At 39.7% G+C, this 13,204-nt stretch overlaps 1 protein-coding gene across 1 annotated transcript in view; it reads right to left on the bottom strand.

Moving 5' to 3' along the window:
• The window catches only part of RELN (reelin), a gene marked incomplete at its 5' end in the record, with an annotated part of 273,918 nt that overhangs the window by 43,774 nt on the left and 216,940 nt on the right, over positions 1-13,204 (bottom strand). The window contains 8 exons of the mRNA XM_082280292.1: positions 1,257-1,439; positions 4,033-4,117; positions 5,515-5,692; positions 5,785-5,925; positions 7,223-7,496; positions 7,723-7,911; positions 9,855-10,013; positions 11,501-11,577. Of these exons, the coding sequence (XP_082136418.1) occupies positions 1,257-1,439; positions 4,033-4,117; positions 5,515-5,692; positions 5,785-5,925; positions 7,223-7,496; positions 7,723-7,911; positions 9,855-10,013; positions 11,501-11,577 (1,286 nt within the window). The remainder of the gene's footprint in view (positions 1-1,256; positions 1,440-4,032; positions 4,118-5,514; positions 5,693-5,784; positions 5,926-7,222; positions 7,497-7,722; positions 7,912-9,854; positions 10,014-11,500; positions 11,578-13,204) is intronic.

Genomic DNA, 13,204 nt, shown 5'->3' with positions numbered 1-13,204 from the left:
TTCACTATTTTCACTTCCCATGAAAATAGTCCCCATACTGCTCTGCAGTTTGACCCTATGGAATTAACTTTTATTCCCTTAAATTTATAGAAGTGACAGCAAAACTAAGAGTGAAAAGCAATGGCTGTTGAACAATTATCTTCTATTTAAATCACATTTACTTTGAAATTCTGTCATTGTCTTATTCAATTAAGAATCATCTAAATGAGCAGCTGCTACAGAGTCCAAGCAGCCTGAAAGTGCAATTTCATTCTATGTCCTTGTACTCAGCAGCTTGTATTTGCCTGGGAGGAGTTCTTCCATAGAGATGGAAGCTCTGAAACTCGTTCTCTCCAATGGATTATGTATTCGTATACATCAGAAAATTGGTATTCTCAAACTGAAGAGGAAAGATTAAATTGACAGATATTATGTGTAACATTTTTTCATTTATCTTAAAGTGTTTGAGTTGATCAGAGAAAAGTTTATATAATTGATTTTGGCAGGACATGTCAGAAGAATGAACTGAAACTGGATTGTCAGGACCAGATTTGAATTTGGTTGGTTTTTTTTGTTAAGGTTGTGCTAAGAATTTGCCTACCTGGAATAAACTGTTACTGAATTGCCACGTCTAAATGGTTGCTGGAATTCTTTAGAGCTGTTAGTGTCAGTTTCTGCTAGGAAATGTGCTCAGAGTAACTGAGAGCAGAGGAGAGCTTCCTTCAGCTGGCACATCTCCTGTAATCAGGAGGAATGAGCTGTGTTCCTCTTGTGGTTTTCCAGTCCTTTACAATTTAATCAAAAGATTAACTGCTCACTACATACTCTTTCTAAATGGGTTTTTAATGCCTAGTTAATTCTGAGTAAGGTAGACCCAGTTCCCATTTACACTTGGGACACTTTTGTATAATTGGAGCGTCCTAATGGGGCCTCAGTGTAAGTGAGAATCAGGTCCATTAAAAATAATGAGAAGAACCTGAGTGAAGTTAACTTTATTGATGTTGCTTGATCTCCCACTCCCTCCAGGGCCAAAGCTGATGGTTTTCTGCACGCAATCCAGGGATATCAGGTGAAGGTACTTCACTTTAAATCATTCAACTGCTTTATAAGAACAGTAAACATAATCCTGCAGTAATTCTAATTGAAGGAGTTCAAACACAAACCCCCCACGATTTAAAAGTCTCTGTAATGTTTCAGTTCAAAAAAATCTACTCTCTCTTAGAGATGCTGAGCTGTGCAAGAATGGACCTGGATTCCCAGAGGTGTCTCTTCCTTACCATTGTTGTAAGGTTGCCAGAGCCTGAACCGCGTTGTGTTGCTTTGGGCTGCATAGGGCAGTGGAACGTTGATAAAGAGGACATCTGTAGTCTGGGTGAAGTAAAACTCATCTATCAGGTGCCAAGTGATGCCACCATTGACAGAGTATTGCAGCAGGATGGAATGAGACCTCTCGGGTGTGCCTGGAGAAGAAAGGACATGGATTTATGTTCATTAAAATCCAGTAAGTTCAAAAGTGCTTCTTCAATTAGAAATAAAATTATGTTGCTCTGACATCTATTACAAAGTATGGGCTTCCTTTAACAACAACTTAAGCTGTTGAGATGTTATGTACCTATTGTACACATACATCTTCCTGTGCTTTCCCTTGCTTGTCTGTCTGCAAAATGCAAATGAAATAGGGCCTAAATGTGCATTACTGTTCATTATACATATGATCACAGATAATTACTTAGATGAGAAGCTATCTCAGTGTTACACTTTTTTAGATTAGAACAAACCTGCTCCTTCTACTACAGACGTATTCCAGTAATGCAGCATTTATTTGCTTGTTTTGTCCAGGTACCAGATGTTATCATTACCATTGGTAGCACCCACAGATAAAGACACAGTCCCTATCCTCAGAGATGTATAGTCTATGGCTCTCACTGCAGACACTGGGATGAGAATATTTATGCCCAGAAATAACATAATTGATGGAAAGCACTGAGGATCTTTATCAGCATGTTTTAACAACAGCAAAGCAATATTCTGTGCTTTGAGCTGGGCCTAAAAGTCAGCAGAACTGACAGTAAAATTTGCATTTTCTAACTACCAGCTCCTCCTATTTTTTTTCTTTGACCTTTAAAGAGTAGAAAAACAAAAGCTCTTTATAGCCCTAACTATTACCACATGCTAATTAGAACCCAGCACCCACACTTGATGCTGGTTACTGTTCACAAGCTCAGCCCCCAGCATGTATTTGGTCAGTGCTGTCCATGAATACCAGTGTCCAAGGTATCCCTGAACTGAGGTCTCACTCAGACAGATTTATACTCTCTGCTCCCTTCATAGTGTGGCACAGTGATAGCATATCCCCAAAAACCCAGTCAGGAACCAGCAGAAGAAAAGGACTAAGGGACAGTTTCTTCATCCCTTACTCACTGTGCAAGCTTCTCCCTTGTTCTGTTCTTAAATTAACCACACTTGCTGAAACCAAAGTGCCTGATGCACACACTCCTGCTTCCCTCAGCTCCAGTGCAAGTATTCCACCACCATGGAATGGAGCAGGGAAGAGCTGTTTGCAGTCAGGAACTGATTTCAGCTTATCTGTGGCAATTAACAGTACACAACAAACTGCTTTTAACACTCACGGCCGAGATGTGGCCAGCTATATTAATTTGTATTCAACATTAAGGAATTTGTTGGGACTAAGTCCTGGATCCAGGAGTATGGCTAACAAGTCATATAGATTTAGTAAGGAACAATTTCTCCTGGAGTTTCATGGTCTTACTCCTTGTGGATGAAGCGGCAAAATCCAGGCTTGAGCCTTTGGCTATTCCTGCCTTAAGAACAATGTTTTACTCACTGTATTTTTTAATATTTTTTCAGTGATCATATGAAGAGACATTACCAGGCATAGTTTTGTAAAAGACGTATTCACGAAGAGTTTCCTTATAAATATGAAATATTTGGCATGTTATAATTTTGGGGCATATTGTGGTTTTGGCTGTTACTGTTTTGTCTCTTTTTGATAAAGTACCAAACCCAGTAATAAATAGCCCAATATACATGATTAAATGCCCATTAAAGAAAATCAATAATAATTCACAAAGAGCTGTATTTTCACTTGTCCATACAGAGATTTGTCTAAGATACTTATTTAGGAAGAAAGAGGGGGTTCAAAACTATTTTCAAGCTGTTGGCAAATGTTGAGTCAGTTAGGGTCCAGTCCCAGAGCACTGAGCTTACCATAGAAGCTATAGCTATCTTCTTTACACCAAAGGGAGAGGAGTGTTTCAGCATTCAGAGTTCAGCCTGGAAGTGCCAATTCTATCCGCAGTGCTGGGAAAACCTTCTGAAATTGCATGGGAGTAACTCAAACCTTCAAGCAGGTTAGTGGTTCTCCATCATGTCACTTCAGACCTGGATATAATTAATTTTTAAGGCCAAGGATGGCAGGGCCTTGGAGCAGGCTAAGACTGAATCATTGGCATGAAAGTCCTTGTACTGGAGGAACTGTCACAAGTTATTTACACCGACACATAAACTTGTCTTGCAAAGTCTGACTATTCTTCATATCAATTAAATAGAATTATGGAGTTTCAGTTATCTCTAAGATACCTATTAGGCAGTCATATGGTAAGAGATTTTAATGCAGTGGACTGAAGCTTGAAAAATGAAAAACACTGTAGTTTCCTATCAGTCCCTTAAGTAATTTCCTGTAGGCACCATTTTATGTCATAAAAAACCCAGATAATTTTTTCCCAACATAGTGGAAAATCTCTAAAAAATCTTGAGCTGTTTTGTTTCTCTTCTGCTCAAAGACTTTACTAGCTATGCTATTTTTGATGTCACTACAGTTCACTTTTTCCTTAGGAATTGCACAGACAGCTGTGTAGGCTGGGAGCAAGGTAGGGATGATGCAAAATTTCAAACAAATTCCCATATAATCTACCATAAACTGTTGATCCCTACTATACACTGAAGTAGAAAATATAAATCTGTATTCTTTCCTGTTTGCTACTATGTACTAATAAAGCTAGAGAAGTGATAGTAAATCAACAGTGATCTTACCTTTGGCAATAAATTTAAATGAAAACTGGATGTACACTATATTAGTGCAGTCTAGATCTCTTGACACAAGCATTCTCAGTCCTTCCTGCAAACACAGAATATAAAATATGAATACCAGTTCCCTTCCCATTATTGAAGATATTCTGTAGCTTATTGTTACCTGGATATTGTCTGCTACTGACTGCTGGTGGCAGCAAGAGAGGAAGTTCTCTCTACCACGCCTTTTCCCAGGCAGAAGATGGGGACAGTGACAGCCTTGGCAAAGGGAGCCAAGATCTGGCAGAGGCACAGCAACATGATCAGGTACAGACACAGCTCACCGAGTTTGTGCTCTGAACTGCTGCGCTGTGATTGGATCTGCAAACACCGCTCTAGACATTGAGTCCAAGCTACTACACTCATTTTTTGTGCAAACTGTCCAGTGGCCAAGCACCCTAATTTCCAGGCACGTGCAGTCCTCTCTAGGAGTTCTTTTTTGTAGCTCAAAATAAATTTTGTACAAATATCCTCTTCTGGGGCAACCTGTTGACTGGTAAGGAAAGGGAGCAGACAGGAGAACCTATAGGGACCCCTGAGTCCCTGTCCATCTCTACAGATGAGCTTGCTCTTGTGGGTCCTTGGGCCAGAGCCAGTCCCTGTTCTGCACAGGTTTGGCAAACCTCCTCTCAGAGCTTCCCTCTTTCTCAGATCCATTCCCCTAGGGGAACAAGCTGCAGGAACAAGCAATGCAAATTTTAGACAACTCACATCTCGTGATTTGGGATTTAAATAATCTAAAGAGGTTGACCTGGAGTCAAGGTTTTGCAAATTAAATATTTAAAGGATTGATTTATACACCAAACATTATTTAACTTCTCTTTTTGGGGGCACCTGAGTTCACAGCGTCAACTGAAGACTTGTGCGAGCTGAGAATTTGCATGCTTGTGAAAAAAAGTCTTTTTATTATGCATTTTGTTAAGAACTGAAAAATTCAGAAAATATATTTCCTGGCCTTTTGAAATCTGCAGTCAACAAAAAAAGGTCTTTAAAGAGCTAGAAAGCATCAAAAGGATAGAATTGAGTAAAATACAGGCAAACTACATAAACATTGATTACACAGACTATAGCCCTGACTAATTTGTATTATTCAAAATACTAAAAAGACAATCAGGCGACTTCAAGATGATTGCAATATGTACCATATTTCCAAATAGTTCACTTCAAGAATCTCAGTGTAGAGTTTCATTCCTTTCCTTTGGTGGTCAAGGAGGAGTTTATACCACAAATGGAAGTAATACACAACAAAGAGATGAAACTCATTTGTTCATAAAAAAAACTGTGAAAAAACATGGTGCATGTTTAGGAAAAGACAAGAAAAATGAAAATGTCAAATTCTAGCCAAAAGACTTCAATGTAAGCATATGGAGCTAACAAGAGAAAATTTACTTTCTATTTTTAACTACTGGTTTTCATTCATTTTTTTCAATGTAAGCAATCTCTGACCCCTTTGAAAATGAGAGCTGTTCCAGACTTGATGGTATCACCATTCAGGTTTCCCCTCTCAGCACCGTAGACTTCAGGCCAAAGGTCTGGATGCAAGTTACCATTGAAATCGTCCTTCAGGACAGATGGCAGAGGAAGGACAGGGACACAGTATGGACCTCCAAAGCCTCTGTCACACCTAGCAACACATTGGGAAGAAAAGGCATTATCCATCTGGCCTGGATAAAACACATCCTTTCCATGAAGCAGCTTAAGCCGTTTTCTACTCACATGCAATGACCTGAATCACAGATGCCGTGCCCTGAGCACATCCAGGGGCACCCTGTAGCCAGGACCACATTATCTATAGCCCAAGAATCAACTCCAGAAGCATAGTTGTACTGAATCCATCTGAACCGTGTTCTGGGAGAGCTATTAAAAACAGAGGAAATGTATTTCAGGATTCAAAATTCTGCTCCATAAAGTGCTAAATAATAAAGAAAATCCCACGGATGTCACAAGACAAGCATATTAATAAGCATGGCCCCCTTATTTCAAAAAGCTTCATGTTCTAGTTGAAACTGGAAGTTTAAATTTCTCAGGTTAGTCTTTTAGGCAAAATTCCACCATATTCTAAAGGAAGGTGCTCAAAGTGATAATCAAGAAAGAACATTGCTGAGACACTTGCTGATCAGCAAAGTGGTAGAGCAGAAATTAGTACTTCCATTAGCATTTGACAGCTCCATGTGTTGCTAGCAGAGTGGAAACAATAAAATTGCTTCAGTAAAGTAAGTAATGAAAGTTCATTTATGTTAAGTGTTGTGTAAAGAGAAAAACAATGGTTATATATGTTCATATATATATATAAATGTATGAATATATATGTACAAACATGCAGATGCATACACACTGCTGTCACTGCTGACTCCCTTGTTATCCTCAAATGAGGAAAGTATTTTGGAAAAAAAACCCTCTTTGGAAGATGATGTATGGCCCTCTGGAATGAACTGTGGAATTAGAAACCAAGATGTGAACCCCAGGCCCAGTTCATTTAATGTATCTCCATTTTTACCACTGCATTTTCTGCGTGATGAAATGGACAGAGGTAATGTGTAGGGTGCTCTGAAGAATTACAGAACTACTCAGAACAATGGTAAGCAGTGTCATCATGCCCTGTCATTCCTAAACTAGAGCATGGTTTTCTTTAGTGAGATGGATGCCAGCACATCTGCCACATCCATTTACAGCCATGTGATAACCTGAGGATGTCGGCAGAACTCTCCTCCCGGTCAAAAGGGTGGAGGTGGCACGTCCAGTGACATATGTTCTGACATACTGAATGCTGTGACTGACACGCCTAAATGTTGGATGACAACTTATGTGCAATAACAGAAAACACTACTGCAGGAAAGGATGGGACAGGGTATTTATTCTTGCTTCCTATTGCATAAATGTTAGAAAAGCTGGTTTAGCATTCTTGTTTTAACTGTCATAAATTATAGGCAAGACTCGAGAATTTGCTCATCAAAGTTGTTACTTCCTTAATTCCCTACAGTTCACATTATAGCTGATGAAATATTTTGAACTGAAATTTAAAATTCTGGTGGCATGACAACACACATTTAAAAATTTAAAAGACATGCAGAACATTCCCAAGCCGGGGGATGTTTGTTCAAATTAGATCAGCAAAACCTTTGTCATGCTAAACAGACAGAAGAGCAGCACTCACTTGGTTGAGGGTGGGAGGTAGACAGTAACTCTCTTCCAGTTTTGGAATCTTTCTGAAGTGTAGATGGAGCTCTCGGTGTACTGCTGACAGCCAATTGTTGGGGGGACACACTCCTCTGTCACCAGGTGCCAGTCTCTCCCATTGTTTAGGGAATACTGCAGGTGAACACTGTGGGAGTTGCTGTATGGCTTGCTGCAACCCATGCTCAGCTCAAACTGCAAGAATGTGGAGGCTGATACGTGGAAATCCCAAGTCTCAGCATAACGAGGTTTTCCTAAGAAAAGAGAGAAAAACAACAACAACAAAGTGTACCTTCAGCATATGCTTTCAGTAATATCATTCAAATTTGTTACCTCTATCTTCACCTTTTTCCAGCCTTCTCTTCCCTGCAGATTACTAAATACCTGGATTTGTCTATACCTCCCATCTTGTAAAACTTGATCTATGTGTAATTGATAGAATAGACTCAATAGAAAATGTAGCAGTTTGATGACACATACCAATGTTTTCACTGAACATCAGAGCTGTATCCATAGACAGGCAGTCAATGTCTACTTGACCTCCTTGTATTCTGTACCAGCTTGCTTGTAAATCCACAGTTCCATCAAATTTATCCTGGAAGCCAGTCTGAGAGCTGTCATTCATCCCTATAAGCACATCGTCCAAAGCCCACTGAGCTGAATGCTTCCCTACAAAAACCAGAACAGACAGGTTAGTGGAGTCCCTGTAAGTTGTTTTTTGTGCTCATATGCTGTGTTCACTCAGGGAGCAGTGCTCAGTCACATAGACTGAGTGCTGTTAAACAAGACTAAAACATTGCTCAAGGATGCACCTGGACACTAGAGTATGTTTCTATTACAGATAAACACAGGTATTTCCCTCTTCATTTCTTTAGCTTCAGTGCCTTTGCTATCATATGCTCTCCCTCTGTTTGGATGAGACACTCCCTGAGCCCCTAGATTGGAGATTTTCATTTTATGGGTCACAACCTTCCTGCCAATCCCCACAGCTGAATTGGAAAGGCCTCAGTCTAATTCCCAAAATAGCTTTTGTATGAAAGCGAATAGAACATGAAGGAAAATGCTGAAGGCTCTGCATATAGATAATATCTAGAGAACAGCTGTTCTCCTTCCCAGAAATCTTTCTCCTCTTGCTCTCCAGCCTACAGGCATTTCACTTTCATCATCATCTCCAGCCCATTTCCACAGCCTTCATTTCAATTCACCTTTCTACTGGCATGCTGAAAAGAACATCTTACTGCATGATTACTGCCCTCACAGGAGAGGAAGGAAAGCCTTTACAATAAATTGGGAGCTTGCAGCAATGTGCCAGGAGTTTTGCCTTGCCACCATGAGGGTCATGGCTGATAGGGCCACTCTGCGCTGAGGAATGGCAGACAGAAGATAGTCCATGAAGGAACTAACATCTTTGAGAGAAGTGGTTGTCACCTGTATGTGCTGGTGTGGAAGGTGATATTTCAACCTCCAGTCATAAAACTTTGCTTTTACTGGAAGCCACAGGGCTGCCATCAGGTGGTCTTAAGAGTGATCACCCTCAGCAGGGACAGATGTCATCCAGATGCCAACAAGGCAAGTACAGGGAGCAATAGGTTGGACATTGCACCACTCACCAATGCAAATGATCATCACAGAATGATGGTCTGTGGTGCTCCAGTTGTTGCTCAGCACTTTTTACTAAAGGAACTGTCTTCTTAACTAAACATATCCCTCTTGTCTTGTCTATTCTCTTACCGAGTGAGGACAATTAAGTCCAGCACATACAAGAAAATGTATGAATACAATCGGCCATCAAAATGATAAATGATGTCTAAGAAGCTGCCTACCATAATTACCTGAATGTAAGCTATGTGCTTTGCTCCCCAAGGAATTGCTGTTGAAATGTACTTTGCTATATTTCTGAATATTGCCTTATATTTCTTGCAGATCCAGGAGCTGCTGCTTTGTGCAAAGGTAAGACATTTAATCAGGACACTTTTAGTAGTGGTAATGTGCTCCCATGAGAGGTGGGAACTCTAACAGTGGCTGTAGGAATCAGTCAGCACTAGGGTTTTACTTTCAGCTGAGGATGTGGGAAGTGGTTGAGTGGTTTTGCAGGTGCAGGGGAGCTGGGCTCTGGGACACCAGAAATGGTGGGAGGAGAGGGTCCTGCTTTGGAGTGTGGAGATATTAAAATAGTGAGATGGGAGCCACCAGGTAGAAAAAATGAGATAAAGAGTGTAAGCCATTTGGCATCCCAGGTCACTCTATACTCAGGTAAAAACTCTAATCTTATTGATTTTGTTTTATTTTATTTTATTTTATTTTATTTTATTTTATTTTATTTTATTTTTTGTGTTCTTTTCCCCTCCCCCTGTTATCACAGCATCTTTGATTTAAACTTAGCTCTTAAACAATTTTACTCTTAAGCCCACTTTTCAGCTTGATGCTATAAAAAAAAATCATCCCCATAGTGTGACTCAGGAAAGCCCAAATATGCTCTTACAACACCCAACTGTTTAAAATACCATGTTTTTCACAAGCTGAGGTCTCTGCACAACATGTCTATACCGAGTAGCACTGACATGTGGGTTGCACAAAGCTGCTGAATGAGTTTTTAGGATGGCCTTGCTTACCATGTTGTGGCTGCCACCAGCGGAAGGCGGTGGCAGGGGTCTTGGCCTCGCGGGGTAAGTCTATGGAAACAACCTGGGGCTCCAGGTAGGACATGAAGTCCAGCTCTCGCAGCAAACTCCAGGTGATCCCATTGTCATTTGTGTATTGAACAACAAGCCCTGTATTTAAAATTAAGAAAAGCAGTTAGAGGGCTGTGCAGAGCAAAGAGGTGGCAGTTCACCCTGTACTCAGGAACTGCCAACCCCCATCCTGTGCACAGGCCCTTTGACATCTGCCCCGCTCTTTAGGCATCTCCTGGTCCAGAGCATTTTGTGGAGAAAGTCCTACTGCAAATGTTACATGGGTCAGCAGTTGCCACATGAGATCTTGACTGTCTTCATCGAACTCAAAGGATCAATTTTTTTACACCCTCAGGGAAACTAATGATCATACCACAGAAATGATAGGAATAAAGTGATTTTTCTTTACACAGTATTTAGTTCATGTTGGATATCCTTGCAGTTGATGTGGAAGACTAAGTTATAATTCTGATAGCTGGGATCACAATGTTCCTGCTAGGTATGCAAGCTCACAGCATCCTTGGAAATTAATTATCATAATATTTAGACAATTTAAGATAGTCTTTGTATCCTACACACAGTATGGCAAATACTAGGACACAACAGAAGCCCAGCAGAGCTCATCAAAGGGGTAATACAAGAAAGAAGCCCCTGTGTATATTTCTTCTCTTAAAACTCTTTTATATTGGAGTATGTTCAAAGATAATGGAATTTTCTTGTGTCTTATACTGGTGCAAATGAGAGGAGAATCAAACCCTTGGTGTAATCCATGCTGCAAGATGACAGCTTTCCTCAGTGAGTGAGTCAATGTAAATGCCAAAGGAAACAGTCCACTGACACTAAACGATTTATACTGAGAGGAAAATTAAATCTTCTCACCTATCACATCAGTGGTCTGTCTTCATGCAACCAGACCACTTTACATGGGAATCTGCTCCCAAAATGCTGAACCTTCTCAAACACAAGCATCAGTCCTCCACCCCAGTAACTTTAAGCATGTGGGTCAAATAAGAGGAGATGTCTTGGAGAGATGAATTTATTCAGACTAAATAAATTTTCAGCTGCAGCTTTATAATTTTGCATTTTGGGTAAATCATGCATGAGCTTGGTTTGGAAGGCAATTTTTTATTAGACCCACTGGTGTAGTTGAGAAGATAAGCAAGTTTTCAGGCACATAACTCTTCTTCAGGTCAAAAATGGAGTCATCATGAACTTGAATTTAATTCCTTTTATTTCAGACCTAATGAAAAGTCCTGTGTAAATTGTAAATTTACCTGTTTTCCAACACTATCAAGTAGTCTAATAAAAGCTATTACACCTTGCCTTGTGAATGTTGTCTTTCTTAGACCATCACAGCTTCAACAGTTACTCCTACAGATGGATCACCATTATGTTTGGTGTAACTAATTACAAATAATAACATCAATCAAAAGTAAATAGCTTTCTGCAACATTTATGAAAACTGAGGAGGTAATTGATTTATGTTAAAATAAAAATCTTTTTGATTTTGTATAGGCAGCAAAGGGCAAAAACACTGCAGAAGATGCAAAATGAAAAAGGGTTATTATAAAGGAAAGGGGCTTTACCTTCATTCCTGGCTCTTGGTCTACTGCAGGAGTTACCAACAGTCTTGCTTCCAAGTTGTACATAAAATTGAACCAGCCTTTTAAAAAAACACAGGATAGAAAAGAAGTGTAATCATCTTCTGATACCACAAGATCAGTCAGGATAATTTGCCCCTCTTAACTAATGGCATTTTCAGTTAGGTCATTATTCCAGGCTTATTGATTAGGGAATATTCACAGAGAAATCAAACGTGAGCATGGTAAATAGTGAAGGACCCAAGACAGAAGAAAGTGATGTGGTTTATTAATCCCGTGCCTAATAAATGTGGTTTTGAGTGAGTAGAAGAATTTAGCAGTTCCATCTCACATAAGAGGTGCAAAATCTACAAAGCAGGCAAAGCTGTTTCTTACATCAGATCTTACCTTGGCCTCTTGTAACTGGAAATTAGGTGAAGCTTTAAAATACAGCATTAGACTTGTAATAAAATTTTTATATCCTCCTAAACCACCAATCCTTTTTAGACCCTTAAATTCTTGATGTAAACAATTTTCAGTGAAATGAGTTCACTGAAGATTTTGTGAAGTAGGCCCTTTGATTTTGAACCTACACATTATGATTTCATTGAATATTTTCTTGTTCTCACATCATGAAATGGGGAAAAAAAAGTGCCTGGTCTGCTTTTCTTGCAACCTGTCCTGTAGTCAGTGCTTTTATAACTTCCCTACCTTCTCTTATCCCTTTCTACTGTAAACCATGGCAACCGTTGCATCTGAGTCTCTGCATGAACATTTTTCCATGTCTTCAATTTTTCCCAAAACTACTTCCTGCAATCCTTCTGATGCCACAAAACTCCTTGAGACAGGATTTCTGGTTTTGTTGACAGAACTCTGGATTAGTCTGGAACATCTGCTGTTTAGCTGTATTTGAATTAAGTATTATTCCATCGTTCTGCTCCAAAATACTGTTAATTTTTTTCCCCCAATCTGCAGCCATGCCATAGTATCCCTGCTGAGCTTGTGTTTATTATTGTGACTCTGTGGTTTTAGAGTAGTTTATATTTCCTCTTAGATACACACTATTGTGCAATTTAACAACAATTAATTTCAATTAATGTCCTGCTGCTCACTCACCAAATTTCAATGCATGTCTCAGGCATCCATCTGAGTCTTACTGGGTCATAACTAAGGTAAAGAGCATTGAGATGACTGAGAATGCCACCACCCCCTAATCTGCACATTCTTCACAAGTTGTCTCCATTGCATACCCAAAACAGCACCTGAGCAGAGCGGAGAACCTGGACTCACAACCCCAGGATGAGCTTTTGCATGCTCCTCCTTGCTTCCCGGCCAGTTTTTAAATTAGGATGATAGAAAATCAGGCTTCATTAATTCTATTGCATGTAGATAACTTCTTTATTTAAAATATAAATATTGAGGTGCATTTTTGCCACTCAAATAATCTCCCACAAGGATAACTCTTTTTGCTTTAGAGGATTTGGTCCTAATTTGTAGTAATTTTGGTAAAATCACAGACAAGCTACATGACTACAGCCAGAGCCAGTAAAATGCAGACAGGATTCCAATTTCCCTCATCCACTGTTACATACACAGTATCATAATTCTGATTCTAAATCCAGCCACGTTCCAGTTCTGTTATCAAAATCTACTGTCTGACATGTTTTGTATATCCATCGGGTCTAGGACAAGCCAGAATATCCTCATCAA

This window comes from Coloeus monedula (genome assembly GCF_965178545.1).
Source record: "Coloeus monedula genome assembly, chromosome: 4".
Classification (NCBI taxonomy): Eukaryota; Metazoa; Chordata; class Aves; order Passeriformes; family Corvidae; genus Coloeus; species Coloeus monedula.
This window is presented reverse-complemented; position numbering and strand designations above follow the sequence as displayed.